Source organism: Grus americana, chromosome 7, assembly GCF_028858705.1.
Source record: "Grus americana isolate bGruAme1 chromosome 7, bGruAme1.mat, whole genome shotgun sequence".
NCBI classification, from domain to species: domain Eukaryota; kingdom Metazoa; phylum Chordata; class Aves; order Gruiformes; family Gruidae; genus Grus; species Grus americana.
The window spans coordinates 3121055-3140501 of NC_072858.1; the positions used below are offsets into that span (position 1 = coordinate 3121055).

The 19447-nt window shown below is 40.5% G+C and overlaps 1 protein-coding gene across 2 annotated transcripts in view; it reads right to left on the reverse strand.

Moving 5' to 3' along the window:
- DOCK1 (dedicator of cytokinesis 1) overlaps positions 1-19447 on the reverse strand; it is a 309905-nt gene that overhangs the window by 43392 nt on the left and 247066 nt on the right. For both annotated transcript variants that reach the window (XM_054831423.1, XM_054831422.1), the window contains exons 36-40: positions 18836-18876; positions 17442-17532; positions 13377-13496; positions 4111-4200; positions 1419-1523 (exon numbers count right to left, since the gene is read on the reverse strand). In XM_054831423.1, coding sequence (XP_054687398.1) covers positions 1419-1523; positions 4111-4200; positions 13377-13496; positions 17442-17532; positions 18836-18876 — 447 coding nt within the window. The remainder of the gene's footprint in view (positions 1-1418; positions 1524-4110; positions 4201-13376; positions 13497-17441; positions 17533-18835; positions 18877-19447) is intronic.

The window sequence follows — 19447 nt, forward strand, 5'->3', positions numbered from 1 at the left end:
CAGCAAAGAACTGATAACTTGCTGCACTTCTCAGGTGGGATACGTGGTACGAGTACACCTGTAGTACGGCATCCCCGGGTGCATGGAAAGCCACACACGTCTGCTGCTTCTTGGGACCATTCAAGAGTTTCAATTTCTTCACATGGGCTTTAGTCAGTTTGTGGAAAAGGAGGCTTTTTCCAAATGAACACCTGATTACTCTAAGTAAACATTTTATTTCTTGGGATTTTTGAAAGCCTTTTCCTCCTTCTCCAAATACTTTTGAAGTTTCTGTCTGGATATCTGATCATAAGATTTCTATGAGGGATGATCATTCTTAAGACAATTCTTTTCTGAAATCACCAAATGTTTGTTTCTTTACTTTTAATGCACCATAAATATATTTTTACATGCACTTTTAATACACCATGAAAGACCAGCCAACAACAGTTAACCCGACAAAACCAGCTTAATCAGCATCCACTGGCTTTATCCAGTGAGCCGGGCTTCAGCATAGGCTTGGGCTTGCTCCCGGTATTTATCATGGCATAATCTGAGAGAGTTAATATGGAATTCCTCAGTTACAACCAGGAACTCATCTCCTAAAGGCGTATTTCCAGGAGGAAACCTACTACCAGCCCCTGGCCTGAGACTAAATCTCTCTGAGTCTCCTGGAAGATTAAGGCAATTCAAGAGACAGAAGAATAAAATTATTACTGCTATTCTCAGATTATTCTCTGAGTCTCCTGGACAGCTTATTCTCTGAGTCCAGAGAACCACGATACAGATGTAATTCAGACGTGTTAAATCCCCACCCTCCTTTAGCCACTAATTCAACTCCACAACATTCCTGGTATCAGTGGAAAAAAATCTAAAATGTTATTCGACTTATGTTACCGGCATCAACCAACTGACATATGCTTTAAATTGACACGACTCATGAAAATCAATGATAACAGATTGCTTTTCAAGGTATCACACACATCTCTGACACTGGGCTTCATTTTAGTGACTGCGCTGAAAAGGACACTCACACGAAAACATGGTCACATACAAAAGGCTTCTCCACCACGCTCACATATCTACATGTATATCTCTATATACCTGTCAGGCAAAAATGTCATCATTTCAGATGGTGCTGGTTATTACCCTGATTTATGGATTGGGTGGCATATCTTCATTTCTAGTGATAGCCTGAAGAAGTATAAAGTACTGGATATGTTTGAAGAAAAAGCTTCTCTACTAAAATTCAACTATTCTATATTAGAAACTGGAAAGAAAAAAACAATGATTGTTTTATACACCTAAAAAACCCAGCTACCAATGTTCGGTAGATTGTAAATAACAGACTGGCATACAATAACGTACTTTCTCCACAACCGAGGGAAATTTCCAAGGCAAGAAACCTTTCCTTGTCTTGGAAAAAAGTGGGCACTTACCCTTATGAATGTTGGAAATCCCTGGCCGTAGTACCCAACAGCAAAGTAGTCTGGTTTTGGTCTTATGACTTTCACAATGTTCTCATAGAACTGGGCTTGCTTTCTCTGCAAAATAAATAGGAGGAATTTTAATGACCTAAACTTGAAGGAGATTCCATACGCTTAAGATCTAGATCTCTTTCATGTATAACTCAAAGATGTACAGGTTTCGTTCGCCTTTTCCTTCACCTTTCTATCAGATATACGCTAATATTTTGAAATACTAAACTGTAGCCATTGTTTTGACGCTTATCATGGTGAACCTCACTATTCCATATCCAATATGGAGATTTTGATGAAGGTCAAGAATTTGCAAGGCAGCCTGAATTCCTGTTGTGATGCTGCCGATGCCAAAACACTGGAATGATGAAGCACATTCCGCTACAGCAAGCTCATCCCAATGGTGCTGACTTCTCTGTTTTCAGCTGTTCCATTTCATTACATTTTTCTACCACTTCTTTTCCATATTTACAATTATTTATTTGCATATGGAAAGCACGCAGTTGAGAATTGCAGAAAAATATAACTTTTGGAATAAATACACGCATGTCGGACACCATCTGTTTTCAAAGCGGAATCCTTCTTTATCTCAAATGATGAAATAATAACAAATGTTCGGCTTTGGACGATCTGTTCATTAACTTATTTTTAGTCTATTACTTTCTGTAAGAGAATGAATTCTGATTTCAGGAGAGGTTTATTACTGCTCCCATACGACAGATATCACTATACGGCAAGAAGACTACAAGGACCCAGACCTGCTGTGTACTTCTCAGTTCACCTGTACCAAAAGTATTTTGCCCTCTGTGAATTATCTTAAGAGTCTAATATTTAATATTGCTTGAACAAAAGAGACAATAGGGAGAACAGAAAGAAACGAAAAGCTTTTAAATTTTATTATGGGGGAAAAAAAAAAGAGCTTGCATGCTAATGCTATTCAGCAGCAGCAACAGGAAAAGCCGATGGGGTATGTGAGACCTGACTCGTACGGGAGCGTGAATTTTGGTCTTTGCATTATTAGAGATGGATGCCCAGTCCACACTGGTACTAATTTTTATGACATCTCTCTCAATTTCTCCTGTCAGATAAATAAAGAGCAGATAAACTCAGTTGTTTGATGTGAAAATTGGAAGTTCTGGGTCTCCCCTATTACAAGAGGGAGAAACTCCATTTCCATGGCAGATGAACCATACCTGGTTTACACCACTGCCTGGAATTATGTCACTTAATGTAAACAATGACATATTGACTGTGCGAGAGAAATGCTGAAAAATACATAACTCACTACACTGGCCATCAGCTGCAATGTACAAAGTGCAAATTCAGACTTCTCCTCCGAAATGAATACAGTATGACACGTAAAGAGGGGCTGTTTCTGTGACGAAGCCGCTCCTCAGCTAGAAATGATTCTCACGTGTCAGATATGATCATTCACCAGTGGGTAGCTACTCTCCAAGTCCCTCATTTTTAATTTTCCATCTCTTTTATGCTTGCACATCTGACACATGAGAGTCATTTCTAGCTGAGGAACAATCTCTACCTGATTCCTTTTATATTGAAATGAAGAATATTCTCTACTGAACACAGCCCTGGTGACAGCGGCAGAGGCAGCAGGCCAGGGAAGACTCTTCTGGCATGCCGTAACGCCTGAGAAATGCTCTAGGTATACGTCCTTTACCTCCTGTAGTACAAAGCAATGTGAAACCAGGCTCCAGATTCGCCAGGCAAATCAATATAATCAGTCTGTCACTAAAATCAGTTAAAATGCCATCAAAAAGGGATATAAATTCAGCTCTAGAGAGCTGGAGGACAGAACTGTGGACAGAATAAAGAACATGTAGAGGAGTGAAGAAACCATAAAATCTAGAGGATTGGTATTTACCTTTATTCTTTCATCCCCAAGAAAGGAGATTCTGGGGAGATGGGGATGGAGATGCTTCTGGGGAGATGGCTCCTAGCCATGCGCAAACTGAGCATCGGTGTCAGCGGAGAAAGAGGGTGCAATGACACCGTGTTAATGCCCAGCTCAGATAGACTGGGATAAAGAAATTTCCAAGAAATTAAGGATGATGTACTCTGGTGAGTGTAAAGGTAAAACGGATCAAAAACTCGAAAGTCAAGAATTTTTAGAAGCAAACTGGAATCATGTCCTAACTCCTGTGAAAATGGCTGAGAAGTCAGGAGGGACGGTGACAACTGCCATTTATCTCTTTGGAGAAGAGCAGGAGAAAAAAAAAATGGTGCAGGCATAATGAATGGGTAACGTCAGGGCAAAAATAACTGACTCTAGACATGAATGCTCGGGATTATTCATACCTAAAAAAAGAAACGTGAATATGGAAAGACACTTGAGAGAGAATGGGGATTTTTTTCATGTTCCCATTTATATTTAAATTCCAAATTTCCTTTTATACCCCAAATAAATCAGCTTAACATTACCGAAATATTTTTCTTTCAGCTAAAAAAAAGTAAAATTCAATCTTTTTCAGGCAGTCCAGTGGTAGCCAGTTAATCAACATTTGTCCAACAAAGCCACAGCGGGCATCAATTTCTGCATTTCACTGTCATAAGACATTTTTTCAATATAATTAAAGCTTAAAAATTGAATTCTGAAAAAGTCGTTGCAGTGTCTACGTCATTAAAAAAAACCTACCAGCAGTTCACTGAGTTGTTCATAATCAAACATTTCATTTTCATACTGTTCTGCAAGTTCTTTACCCAAGGCAATGGCCTCTTCCCACATCTGTTGAAAAAAAAATCACAAAACAACGACGAAAACCCTGAATTACACACCTTGGTTAAACAACAACATCGGAATAAAACAAATCTTAATAAAACACAACAAAATGCTTTGTGTCACACGCCTGAAAACACTGTGCATGGGATGTGCCAAATGGCTGTGGCAGCAGTACCCACGTGTCTCTATTTGATGCAACTCAAATAAAATGATCAAATTGCTTCAGAAACGAGGTGACCCTTGCTAGCCCAGCTGGATATCCAATAATCTGTAAACACAGCCTGCCCACAAAGAAACCCAGAACCTAGGACTTTGGCTAAATGTTGTTGATAGATTATAGCTCATAATCACCTCTCCCTTTAATATCTATAATCTATATTAGACAGGACAGGCAATTTGCAGATATTGTTTTGAACGAATATGCATTATATTTCCATTGGTTCTTTTTCCTCTCTTGTTCTTCAACCATGAAGTTCAGCAGCCGCCTCTACTGACCCAAAGAAATTTAACAATATCCTTCAGCTCTTCAAAAGCCAACAATCTTAATGAGGAGCAGCAAGAATGTTTTTAAATGCGTATTTTTAATTCTTCCTACTTTAAATATAAAGAACCGCTCAAACCCAAAAAGATGTTTAAATTAGCACACCAGGATATCTAAGATCAAACTTGATGATCTGCCTCTGCTGCTGAGATTTGGCTGGCACTGCTGACCTCACTTTATTAAAAAGATAAGATTTGGAATGAGTTATAAATCCATTTGGTTCCTATTACCCTTCATCTTAAATTTAAATCCCCTGTCCACACCACCTAATTCTCCTCTCAGCATCAGGCCACATGTTCCTTGCCCTGGTGAAATACCGAGATGCAGCTGCAAAGAGTAGTTGGATGAAGAAGGGTTGAGGAAAAGGGCTGAACACACGTTTCCCCATCGCTCCCAGAAGACATCCGCCTTTGGGAACGAAGAGTTTGAGATGAAGCACCACAACTTGCAAAGATGGTGGGAGCTGGATGCTGGGCAGAGAGGAGGGGAACGGTGCTCTTGGGGAAACCTTCACGCGTGCAACCGTTTCCTGCATCCATCCCGCACAGAGCCCCCAGTCCCATCTGGTTTAGCACGCTGCATAAATAAGAAATATTTCACCCCCAAGACTCCCTGAAAACCAAAAGCCTCCCAAAACATACAAATAAAATCCCACCACTAAAAGCCCAAAATCAACGTTGGGGGAATCTTGTCTTTTGATCTGCGTGTTGAAATCACATTTCTTAGTATATCAGGAAAACTTGGAAAAAAATAAGCCTTTTAGAAAAATTCTTAGTTCTAGATGCTGATTTAAAAATAAAACATAACAAGTTTCATACGACTGTCAGGATGACCGAGAGTGCTGCCAGCACTGGCTGAGGAGTCAGGCAGGGCACAGCTACCTGGGATTTAGTGGCACAAGCAATAGACTGGGGCCTTCAGTATCTGTTTTTTTTCCCCAAGAAAGTGGCAATTTGGAGCCCAGCCAGGCTCAAAACTCAGTAAGTCTTCCCCCATGTGTAACACGCCAATGCCACAACTGTAAGACGTGGCTCGGGTCTCACCGGTTTGCTCCTCCCTGGAGCAAATTTTCAATTTCAAGTGGAGGGCACAAACCGAAGGATGGCGTGGAAGATTGTTCTGGCAGACTGAGAGGGAAGGGATGGAAAGCAGCAGCCTGAAGAGGCCGGGAGCTGCTGATGGTGGGGAGATGAGGAGCTGCAAAAGGAAAAATAGTTACGGGAGATCACAGAAAGGACAGAAATTCATGCTCTCGAAGGAAGGGAGGGAAGTAAGGAGAAAATATGGGCTAGAAACTACACTGGTATGGGTGAGCGAGGGAAAAGGAGCTTTTGAGTCCTAAAGAAAATAAACGAGCAGATGCTTGGGCAAACAGAGACTGAGCGGTGACCTAATTTAAGCCAGGTGATGGATGCTCACGAGGGGTAGATCCTGGTACCTACATTAACTTCTCCTTACAGCTCCACGTGATGTTCGATCCCTTCTCTTGATTTTTCTCAGTTCTACAGCAGGGTTCATAATGTTATTTATCTAGGGAAGAGGACTGGAATAAGCATGAGTTACCTCATGTTTGTAAAGTGCCTTGAAGATGAAAAACACATCAGAACGACTAATTACAATCACTGTAATGAGGGATCACGTCTGCAGGAAATCACAAGGCAGTTTCTACAGTCTGCAACGCAATTTTTGCAAATGGAAGGATCTGAATGTTTTTATCCCTATTATGTATCTAATCTAGAATGATGATACAGAGCATATTTTTATTTCTAAACAAAAAATAACATGCATTTAATAGCAAAGGCATATTTGCAGAAAATGGAGTATATTCTCATATACTAAGCTGAGTTAATTTTGACTCAGAAGAGCAATATACTACAAATTTATAGAAACTAAACTAATATTCTGTTGTTTAGCAAGTCAGCAAGTGAAACATTTCAAAATCACTTAACCTTTCTTTGTTTTGACTGCCGTTTTCTTTTTAACTTCAGTCATCCATAACTTCTGCACATTTTCATTTCAAAGAAAATGGCATTACCGTAACTTTCCTTGCCCTGGTTCTCTGTTTGTGTGTTCCAGATTTAACCAGTCCCTCTCCAAAACCAAAGCACTTTTACTTTCTTTTCCGTTGTGAAAATATTTATAGATGATCTTAGGCAAACAACTTGGGAGCTCAACAAGACTGGAAATAAATGGAAGCTTAAATAATTTTAGATTTGCATCGACACTGTAAACAAACTCATTCAGTTCTTCCACTGAATCCCGAATAAGCACAGACGTTGCGACGCGTTCCCAAAGCACGTCTGGCAACTCAAAGCACCGGCTGGGTACTAAGGCTGTACCACTGAATGCAAACTAATTGTACCTCATCATCACGAGGCAGGGGATTCTGGATTAGCGGCAGGAGAGAGGAGGGGAGGAGAGGAGCCAAGGGGGCTGAAACGCCGTGTTGGTCACACCACTGCAAGCCCATCCCAGACTGTCATCTATACTGCTGCAACGCCCTGGAGCCCATCTAAACTTCAAGAAGGACATCGAGCTGTTGAAGCGAGTCCAGAGGAGGCCATGGAGATGATCCGGGGGCTGGAGCACCTCTGCTATGGAGACAGGCTGAGAGTTGGGGTTGTTCAGCCTGGAGAAGGACTGGTGCCAAGGGCAGGGAGTGACAGGCCAAGGGGAATAGCCTGAAGCTGCAGGAGGGGAGATGGAGATGGGATGTGAGGCAGAAATCCTTCCCTGTGAGGGTGCTGAGGCCCTGGCACAGGTTGCCCAGAGAAGCTGTGGCTGCCCCTGGCTCCCTGGCAGTGTTCCAGGCCAGGTTGGATGGGGCTTTGGGCAACCTGGGCTACTGGAGGGTGTCCCTGCCCATGACAGGGGGTTGCAACTAGATGGGCTTTGAGGTCCCTTCCCACCCAAACCAGTCTGGGATTCCATGATTCCAAAAGCAGCCCTGCGCTGTTGAAGGCACTGCGCACAAATCGGTGCCTACAGGTAGCACAGCACCGCCACTGGTTAAATGACGACTTTAGCAGAATTAAATCTTGGTTTTGATTTTTTTTTTTCCCACCCCCGTCAGTTGAGACTGTAAACACGCCGGAGTGGAGGCTGCGTTTCCGTTGTGTCTCCCCCAGCCCGAACAAACCCTTAAGATGTTACTGAATATTAAAATTAATAATGAATGTTATAAATGTTTCAGAGCCTAAAAAATGAACCCTCAAATTAAAGATGATATGGATTTAGATCTTCTACAATATACATGCAGTAATCACACAATCCTAGCATTCTCCCTAGTAACCATTCCCCAGCTGTAAGTGGAGATGGACAGGAAAAACCCCAGATATTAGAACAACATTTGTTTCTGGTTTAAATTACTGGAATTACTTTAAAAATTCTTGAGAAGTTAGTTTAGAAGTTATACTGCTCATATTTTGTCACATTATTTTTAGCAGAACACTTTCAGGTATAGGTAAGAGATAAAACTATTGTACTGCAAATGTGCCCCACTAAGGGAAAAGATTCTTTCAGGTTTTGCCAGCGCCTAACCTGGCCTCTCTCCAGCCAAGGGATCTGCCTGCTTTTTGTTGCTACTACCTCTTAAAAACCCCACTCCGTTCCAACATCTCTATTTTGAAATCCAACTGTCCGGTTCAATCCTCCAAAGGAACAATGAGAAGTTGTATTATAAAACTCAATTTGTACCACGGCAAGTGCCCTGAACTCCAGAGGACCATGAGTCCATTAACCACGCGTCTTCTCCCTCGGCCGCTCGTGCAGCTGGACCACACCACCCGCAGCATCCCCGACAACAAAACCACAGCCGGTAATTTTTCCAACGTCCTAACAGAAGCAGGAACCGTGTGTTTAAAATCCCCTGCACAGCCCCCCGAAAAATTTCTCTGTTTACTACAGAGCAAATTTATTCAGGTGAGGACAGCACGGCTGTGGCAAAGGATCCTGATAAATGAAATCTATATTCTTGAAGGTCACTAACTCCCAATCTGCTGCCTTGCAGATTTCCTGCCTTGGAAGGTTTCCCAGGTTTGCCCAGGACATGGCAGGTCTTCTGGAGGAATGAGCCGTATGGGGAGCTACTACACAGGATTTGTACGATGTACAACTCATTAATGCGAGAAACAATTTATCTGGAGAGTGTACCAGAGAGAGAGGTTGGCGACAGTGGAAGGAAAATGCTTCTTTTATACTCAAGCCGTAAGAAAAATATGTATAGCCTAAATTTAGTTGTGTAGACATGAGCTGTAAATTGTTATGGGAAAGACTTTGAGGATGCAGAAGGAGATATTTTTAAGGAAACTTAGCACTTTAATTTATTTGTGAAGCTGGATTGCTTTTGCCCAGAAAGAACCGCAGCATCCAATTTAGTTTTTGAGGTTCTTTAACAGCAGCAAAGGAGGATCTTAGGGTAGTTCTTAGTTCCTGCTGAGTTAATGGTCAGTAAAAATGAAACAGTCTAGGATAAGAATATTATCATGCAATATTCTGATGTATGAGGGACATTCCAAGCTGTTTAAATTTCAGACAGTGTTAATTAACCATCACGTAAACTTAGTATTTTAAACAAAATGTTAAACCACAGTATTTCGCTATTGCTGGTATTGCATTCAAGATGTGTCAGGTACAGCCATTGGAAACCCTTTAAAACAACTTGCTTATTCATTTGGAACATGGTCAAACACTGCATCTTTCCTCTCTGAAGGCTGCCTCTGTCCTTCACAGCTCTCAGGACGGGCTTACGGTCTGGCGTGGGATACGAGCTGGACATGAGCCTCGCGCTGATTTTTGGCAAACGGGTGAATTTCAGCGCTATCCTGTTAGAGGGAAGAAAAAGCCATTTGGTGCCATCCCATGAGCCGGAACAAGGACATTTTAAGCCAAAGCCTGGCATTGACTGGGTAGTTTCAAATATTTTGTGTTTTGTGGCTCCAGTAAAACAGTAAAAGGTGGGTTTTTTGGGAGGCTGGCAAAGGAGGGAGGAGGGAAATAAACGATCAGTGTACATTTATTTTTTTTTAATCCCCAGGACCAATGCTTTCAATTTATGAAGGAGCAGTGGAAACCATGTGCCGATTTATAGACTGCAGCAGCCACTGGCACACTTGAAACACGTTGCTGTTTGTGCATTTCGCCGCGCAGGAGTCGGAACGCTGCTGCTTCCTTTACAGCTCCAGAGGCCACACGAGCCTGTTTACAAATGATATCTTATCTTTATCAAGGCCACCAAGTATTTCTTGGCTTCAGTAGTTCGTTAGCATTGACTAACATCGACACGGGCAAAATTCAACCCCCTTCCCTTGTCACTTAATACCGCCACTATTTTTCCTTCTCGTCCTGAGATACTCTAACCTCCCAATTTTCAGTAAAGTCTCTGGATTAAGGGCTTTGTTGAAAATTACAAAGCTTCAGCAGAACACAGAAAGAGCAAACACTTCAAGCAGTTCAAAGGACAGGTTGGACTGCCGTGATAAGCGTGAGGATAAAGCTTTTAAGGGTCAAAGCCAAGAGAGATGGAGATGAGACTGGAAAGTGCAACGCAGTGAAGAATAATAATCTAGGAGAGAAAACTATGTGTATACTAGGGAAACCTGGAAGTAACATTTCATTTTGGAAACAAGGAGCTTAGAAGAGTAACGAAAAGTATTACTAATAAGGAATCAAATCTATAAAGGAGAAGAACAGCAAAATGCAGAAGTGGTATCTGAAAATGCTAATTTCCTAAAGGTGAAAGGTGTACTTCAGCTTTACAGAACATTGGTTTAAGGACCAAAAGTCACATGTAAGTAAAAAAGTAAGCTTCTGAGGAATAATCTATTAAAAAATAGAAATCAAAATGAGGACTATTAAATGGGTCTCCAACTACAAGTAACAGGGATATTCACGGCGAAGGTATGAATAGTAGGATTTTGTTCTCAGCCAAAATGAGACGCCCACACTCCTGCTTTCAGTGCAAGCCCACACTCCATCTGATTAAATTAGAAACTTCTCAGGCGCTTCTGGTCTAGAGGCGAGAGGTCCACTCCTTTCCAGTTGGTGCATGGAGGACTATACCTCCCTCTAAATTCATCTCATCATGAATGCTACGATTTAGGGAATAAGCTGTAGGGTTGGTCTTCACTTGAAAAGCACACCGTGCATTCCCCCTGGGAAATTATTCTGCTCAGAGAAAGGGATCATGATTTTTGAGAGGCTGAACTACACCATCCTTTAAAAAATAAAAAAGCCGATGTTTTAAACCAAAGTGCCACCTTTTAGGAAATCCCTCTCCTCCATTTCTTCTACATAATGTTTCTAACCACATCTACCTTCCCTCTCAAGTCCAACACGTCCCATCAGGCAGGCTGGAGAGGAAGAGGAACAGGCTCACCAACACTTTAAAACAAAACTCCTGAGTTTCTGTAGAAGCCTGGAAATAGCTCTACAGCTGTCCAGGGTAAAGTGACCTTCTTTTGACATCTTGTCAGCTTTATGGGAAGAGAAAGCAAAGTAGTGGGATCAACCCAGAGTGGCGTTGCCAGGCAGAGACACAGCCAAGCAACTGCGGTTAAAAAAAAAAAAAAAAAAAAAAAAAAAAGGAGAAATTGGTACAGTCTTCTAAAAATGCACTGCAAACACTATTTCAGATGTGTTACTGCTCAGGGAATGGCATAGTTAAAGTAGCTGCTGGACTACATTTGCAAACTGCATAGGTAAATGTAAGAAGTCGATTTAAACCTAACGTCAGAACATCCCAAAGGAGAGGATTACCTGAAATCTACTGTGGAAACCTCAACTTTGAGCTTCCTGACATTTGAAAATTCACATAAGATGCTCATATTCTCAGTGTAGATTGATTTTTTTTTCCTTTTCATTGAACAATACAAAAATGTATCACCAACTTGAGTGACCAGAAAATGAGAGAAGAAATATCTGTAACTAGGAAAGACTGCTTTGAAAAGGAATCATCTCCTCACGCACACACAAAAATCACGCAGGAGTCCTATCACTTGAGTTATGCAAAGGATTACGAATAAGTAATCACAGTGATCCCTTCGATACCATTGGTCACCAAAAATTTTTAGAATATTGAACGTTCAGTTGTTTAATCTAACTGTAAGGGAATGGGAAAACACAGCGTTTTCAGTGCTATTTCTTTTGAAAGCAGGCAGAGCCTTCTCTCATTTCTAGTTGTTAAAATCTGAAAAAAAAAAAAAAAAAAAGAATGGTTATTCAGTCTAACAACGGTCTCTCAAGCGTGGATGCCATGCTGTGTAATGTGGTGCAGGCTGAAAAGTAAGCAGCAGGTATTTTGCCTGCTGTTTATATAAACAGCTCATTAGCGCTCTCAGCAGAAACGGGTGGGTACAACTTTAAGACAGGCTGTTTTCAATGTAGATGTAAAGGATGCTGCAGCTTTTAATTTACAGCTAAAATGCACTGGCTTGGTGCTCAGAAGAACAATTCCCACCGCCTCTATACCAGCACCGTAAAAGACTAACTGTGAAGCCATAAAGACGTAACCCAACAAAATAAAAACATGCGACTTCTGGCTTTTCCTTTCCAAAGAGGAATGGAATATTAAACCATATTTTTAAATCAGCTATGACCCTCATTCTAACGAGGTTCTCCCTACCCGCTGGTAAAGGGTTAGTAAAAGCTTCTTGGGCAGCAGAAGCGTGCTGTGGAAACCGCTGCTACCCACTGCATAAGCACCGAGGCACCTACACAAGCCCCAGCCCCACGCGCCCTGTTGGGGCAGCCCGGCTCCGCCACGGACTGGGATTGCAATTTTTTTTTAGCATCATTTATTAACGACTTCTAAATATTGCATTAAGATAAGGTATAAAATTTGACCTTTTAAGCAAAGTTTCTATCAAAATACTAATCTGATTCTGCTACAAACTTACTTGGAAAACATGAACTGGTTGGATAATACTCTAGTTCTACAAGAAAATGACATTGCTGTTTGCACTACAATTATGCAACAAAGATTGTTTTTAAAAACCCAAGTTTATGTTTCTGAAACATTCTGACAGAGAGAGCTCTGCTGCTATATTTAAGCATTTTGTGCATGAAATATCCAAACACTGATACACCCCTACATCTAACCCTTCATCTCTGTGGACAGGTAACACCAGCACTCCCCCTCCCACCATGCAATGCCAAATGCAAATTCATCTTGCAATAAAAGAATCAATTGTAATGAAATATTCTCATCTGAGAACATCTCTGCTTTCTTACGGTATGAACCAGAGACATCCATTCTCTGAGGGAATCTTTTTCTGTACATGAGAAAAAACAAGGGTAGCTGAAGGACTGTGTTAGCTATTGCAATTGCCAGAAAAAGTAAGTGCCCCAAATCACATGCATCACTTTTTTATTTTCTCCGTGGCATCATATGCACATATATTCACCCTTAACACAGCAGTTACAAACGTACCATTGGGTTGGTTTTTTTTTTTTTACTTTTTTTTTTAGCATTATTATCTTTAAGTGCTAGCTGGTGGACCGTTAACACAAAGCACTCCCAATAACTCAAAACAAGTTCAAAGCTCCCTGAACATCACTGGATGCAAACTATGTTTACTACTCAATTACAAGTTAAGAGAGAAAAGCAATGAAACATATTTGGACTTTCTTCTTCCCTTTTTACCTTGCCCTTGTCAAAGTAATGGATAATTTCTTGATAGAGTTGATCTTTCAACTGTCCTTGAGTAGCAGCCTGGTATCCATCCCGCTGGGTAAGATGTGCTGCACATGCTTCTTCTGACCACTAAATCATACAAGAAAGAGGGGAAAGTGAAAGCAAATCAAAAGTTAGGAAACATGTCAGTAAAGTTAGGCTAAATCAAATACACATTTTTTAGTTAAAGAAGTGGTACCGCAGCTAATGCACTAACACAGATTTGGTTTTTTGCAGTTGCGCACTTTGCTTCCTTGGGCACAAGGACCATTTATTTGAAGGCTGTAATTGGAGGCTAATTACATGTATCAGCCGGAAGGAAGCTTCTAGAGGTGGCTTCCTCTCCTCAGCGAGTTTGATGAGGCTGACCTTGGCCCGCTGATGGCTACAACCTGCTGGATGCATAACGAACACTTGGAGGTTTATGTTGAGAGAAGCCCCGAAGTCAAGATACATCAATTCCAATGGGAAGGACTGCAGGCACAGAAATTAAATGGCTAAAATTCACAGAGAACGTTTGGAGGCACGGAAAAGCACAACTCACTTTATACAGCCCGTCCGCAATAAGTAGCTCTTGCTCTTCCAGCAAATGGAGAGGAGCAAGGCACAGATATGAAATGAATTTCCTCCTGGACCTGAGAGGACCAAGCAATCCCCTGCAGCTTTCTCCCTTGCACCTGCATATTCCGGTGTCCAGTACGGGCCAGATGCACCCGAACCCTCTGGACTCCAGAATCCACATCACCTCTTCTTCATCTCCCTTCTCGCCAATAACGTTCCCTACGACCTACCTGGGGATGAGGCAATAGCGGAGCCTTTTCCCTAGGCAGGACACGAGTACTACAGCCTACCCTTCCTTAGCTGTCGATTTTCATGAGGCTAGCAGGAAATTAATACCTTAGAGACTCAGAAACCTCTCTCAAATCAAATCACAAACCTCCACTGAATCAAATGAAACTTTCTGTAGACTGAAAAAGAGACAGGGATAGGACTTAGGAAAGCAAGTTCAAAAAAATAAATTAATTAAAGAACTGTTTGCTTTCTTCTCTGAAAATCGAAGTTACTAAAACAGGAGCACTGCCCACTGAAATAAAATGGTGTAACTTGAGGAAAAGAAGAAAAGATAATGCAGAGATCAGCAACTCACAGATCTCTTCACAGAATTACTGTTACATCATCCAGTTTTACCTCCTATATCTTACTAAATTTCGCCCAATTACTTCTTAATTTGGCCAAAACGTTTGTGCTTGGCTAAATCAGACAACTCTGACAACTTTGTACCACAAAGTTGTGCTCCCGAGCAACACAAACTGCATGGAGTCTGCAATGCAACGGCATTTTTTTCACCATACTAAGAGCCACTATCTTCTGTTAGTTTTGAACATCCTAATTTTGACTAAATGGGTTAAAAAATACAACTGAAGTCTCTTTTCTTAAGTGCGCTTTATCAGCTTGCAGTAATCTGGAGAAAACGATGGTGGCTCTCTCTGCACAAAGACAGTCCTCTCGCAAATTTAAAGGTGAAATTCTCGAAAGCTCTCACTCTTGACCTAAATGTGATCCCATTAAAATCAGCATGATGAAATATATGCCAATGATGAGTGTCATTGAAAATCCTCTCCTTGAGGTTTGACGGAAAAACTCAATTGTTTAAAGTTACACACACCACAATATTGCTGCTTCTCAAGCAATACTGAACTCCTTCACCCGCTGCTAACTACTGGTAGTAACAGGATATTGTATGAGATAGATCGATACACTTTTATAATAATACATTTCCAAACTGTAATGCAATTATATTCATAAACAAACATCTGCTTAGTGATGAAAACCTGCGACAAATACTACCCTTACATTTGCCATCTTCTATTGACTTGCATTACAAGAAAAGAAAATGAGTATTTTTTTCCAGTAAATCAAAGGAGTATATTAAGATACTCATCTGGTCTCTGAAGACATTCTGTGAGAAAAACCACATTGGCTAAACTCTAAGATAAGGTCACATAAAGCATATTGACTAACAAGTTCAAGCCATGGCAGGTAAAAGTTTGAATGACATTGTATGGCACGGTTCATTCCATCATCTGTTCCAGAAAATACAGCACCCGTGGAACGGAACAAATGCTTTATCTTGTCTAAAAGGTTCACTCACGTAAAGTGTGTTGAGCAAGTATTACACAAGTTGGCCGTCCTGTTTTACGTCCCTCGTGGGAACAAGACTCGGCGAGTTGCCGCTCCAACTTCTACCCACAGGCAACCGACTGCGCCAGCCCGCGTGCCTGAGGCGTCCGAGCCACCTCCTCACATCCTCACCTCTCTGACACGTGCCTCAGCACGGAAAACGTCATTGCCGAAGAAGCGACCGCGTCCAACAGGCTGTGTCCAACAATTGCCCCTGCTTTTAATAGTGACTAAAGCTAATGCTACAGTGCTTTTGTACTCCAGATGAATCTTACTGATGTTTTCTTGTATAATAACCCTCTATTTATTTTAAAATATAGTAAATACATTTCAAAGTGTCTTAATTTAAATTGCACATGCATGCTCTGCATCCTATTTAGTCTTATTATAGCTTGGGTGCAGTTTACTCGGTTTTGAGGCAGGAATAATTCTCAGTGCATCCGTCAGAAGCATTTCATTTAACACCTTCCACTTTTCAACTTTTCAAAATAGATATTTTACGCTCGCATTTCACTTGGGATTGCTTAGATTAAAAAAAAAAAAAAGAGATTGCTAAGAACAATTCGCTGCTTAGAATGAGATAAATTTCCTTTACAAAATGGAGTACCATTAGAATAGCTTCTGTAATAACACCGAGGGTTGCAATAATACCGAGGGTTGCAGTAACACTGAGGGTTGCAATACACTTGCCACTGGAATGAGGAACAGTTCAAGGGGAAAACGCAGTTCTCAATTATTGTCCCCCTGACTCCCTGCCCCATGCAACCGCGGGCACTGCTGTCCTTGAGGGGAGCAGCAAGAGCTCCAGGTCTCCCTGGAGAGAGAAAGATCTCACTGTGGGTGGTGAGATGTGAGGAAGAAGAATGAGACTAAAAAAAACGCTTCAGAAAACCCTAATTCTTATGAAACGTAGATTTTTACTTTTTCTATTGACTGCTTTGTAAAATTAAAACTCCTTCCTACTAATTTAGTGCTGACTAGGCTACGTTAAACATGTGATTTCCCAACACAAGTGTCTGCTGTGAAATGCAGCATCCTTCCTTATGACAATGCCCGGAACACGGCTGGCACACGCCGTCACATTTGTGACATAATCGTGGAAATAAGCTGCATGATAGAGACAACACCATATATCCAGGAAGTTTTCAGTGAGATTATCGCTTGTGAAATACAGCATCATTACATTTCTGACTGACACTATATAGAGTTAAAAACTCAAATCTTTATGTACATGCACCTTACATAGATAAAACATTTTATTTAAACATACTGCAGGGTACACCAAAACATTCCTTGCAGAACAGCACTATGGTTATCTCTCTTTAAACGTGCTATAAACTGCGTGACACTGCATTAAAATCGCACGTGCCTTTTAAAGGCGTGAGCTTGGAAAGAAGACTATTTGAATCTCTCTCTAGTTTTTCAATCAAAACTGAACCTACAGCCACCCAAGAGCCCTTGAGGACAGTCTCCAGCACTCCCTTGTACTGCCTTTGCAAAAACGATTCTGTGGAGAGCTGATTTACTAAACTATGTGTTTAGATGCTTCCACACATTATATAACTTTGCTATTGAAAGACATTTAAATTGCAGCTTTGCAATTTATAACTTGTGGTCTTGACTTGACGGTGCTTCCATTCATTTCCGATGAAGATGAGTAAAGGATGCTCTGCCATCCGCTGACGGCAGAGGGCTGGTTTCCTGCGTGTATGAGGTACACGTGCAAGAGAGAAAACCAACCCGAGCAGCAGCATGCAGTTGTTAATCAGTTTAACGTGCGGATGTTCTAAGACTGACAAACACTACTCCGATGGGTTATTGCTTTCCAAACTTGCGATGTATTTCGGTGCTTACCTTAAGAAGCTTTGCATGCAGAAGTAACGTGTAGGCAGCTTCCGTATAGTTATCGCATTCTTTGTGCAGGTCACACAGTTTGTACAAATACCTGCAAGTAATAAAAACAATAGTTCCTAAAAAAGGTTGGTTCTTAAACGTTACTAGGGAAGTTATTTTGAAGATTACAACGGTTCAAGTCTCTCTTCAAACAACTAAATATATCTGGGATTATTTAAAGCTCGTATTTCTGTGTGCAGACACCTTTAGGACCATTTGCATTTCCATTGTGGGTTTTTTTCCCCAATACATGTAAATGAATTGTGATGCGTAATGAATCCAATACAGATTTTGTGCAAAGATATTGCTCTAATAGTTCAGCTACGGAGACAGACCTGTTTTTTCCTTAACTTCTATATCATCACACCTCTGGAAGAGGCTTCTCTTCATTTGTTTGTTGTTTTTTAATGGTAGTTTAAAAAACAACGAATATCAAACACCTATTAAAATAATATTTTGAAAAAGCCCACGAAAATACAGAACTTTGGTATTCATTATGATACATTATAAGTTTGCTAACAGAAAGAAGAGAAAATTTGGGTAGGGATTTGGCAGTGAGAGACAGTTTGTGATGCTGAATAGGGCAGGCCTACGACTCATAACTTTACGTGTTTCTCTACAGTTATCAAACCTGCCTTTTGCTAGATTTTGTTTTCTTTTTGCAAATTAATAAAGCAATAATTAAAACCATTTAAACAACAGGAAGCGAGTTCACAAGTGAAAATTCTTCCAAAAAGATAACAAGCATCTGAGAATGAATTAATGAATAATATCTAGGTACCTAAAATAGCAGTTAAAACACGAGCTTCATCATTTTAGCACAACGGTCTAGCCAATTTTAAGCCAAAGTACAAATGGAGGACTAGGAACCCTGAGGTTTACAAAAAGCACAACAACATATTATGATTTTTACTTTGTGTGAAAATAGATTTTGAAAGGTTCCTAAAAGCTTTAAATTTAAAATAAGTATCAGTCATGATATTATTTAATAGTCCTTTTTACCCCAAGTCACATATTTTGTACCTCGCCAGGAGGCAAAATTAGTTTTTTGCTCAGCTTTCTTTTGACTTAGTTATTTTTTTCGTGTGACAACAGTCCTGAGTATTTCAGTCTTCATCATAATAGAACTGAAGGAGTCGGAGAAGGGGAATAATAAAAATCTCATGACTAATTTCGAATGCTGGCTATTCTCAGCGAAGATAAGCTTTTGAATGTACTTAAGGGTTCAGTAAAGGTATGTTTTTTCATCACTTCTTTTCCTCCAGCCCCCAGGTGACTGCTTAATATGAACTTAATTTTCTCCAATTACACTACAGTAAGTCAGGCAGAGTTTGTCACTGGTTGTGTTTACAAACCTTATGTACATTTCTTCTCTCTCAATCTCCTTGTAGAAATTCTGGAAAACAACATAATTTTGTTACAAAGTCTTTGATTTCGCAGTCTGGAATGTATACAGAACATGCTCCAAATTAAAAATTCATAATTGCGTAACATCAACCTCAAAACTGCAAAATGAAATTTGCCTCTAGTGATAGAACACAAGTTATTTAACTTAGAAAGTCTAATGCTGTGATGTTTCAGGATGTAGCGTATTAGGGCTTACGTCTCATTGCAAAGGTTAAGAATTTACAAGACTAGTACTGCTAGAAATTTGCTTCTGGCATTTGCAAGTCACACATCATTAACCATTTTCAGTTGAAATTTTGTAATATACAAAAACATTATTTTTAAGCAACAGTTGTTCTACAGATTTAAAACTCCAAACCTTAGTTGAGCAACACATCATCTGCCCTTGAATTCTAATGGTTTCGTTGGAAATAAAAAGTTGGATTAGTGTTATTTATCTGGTTTCATATGCCACACATTATCATCACTCTCTTCGGAAATGTCTGAATGCCTCCGGTCTTGAGATAAACTAGTTAACACTACAAATACTGTAAATGCAAGACATGATAAATTGGGTGAGA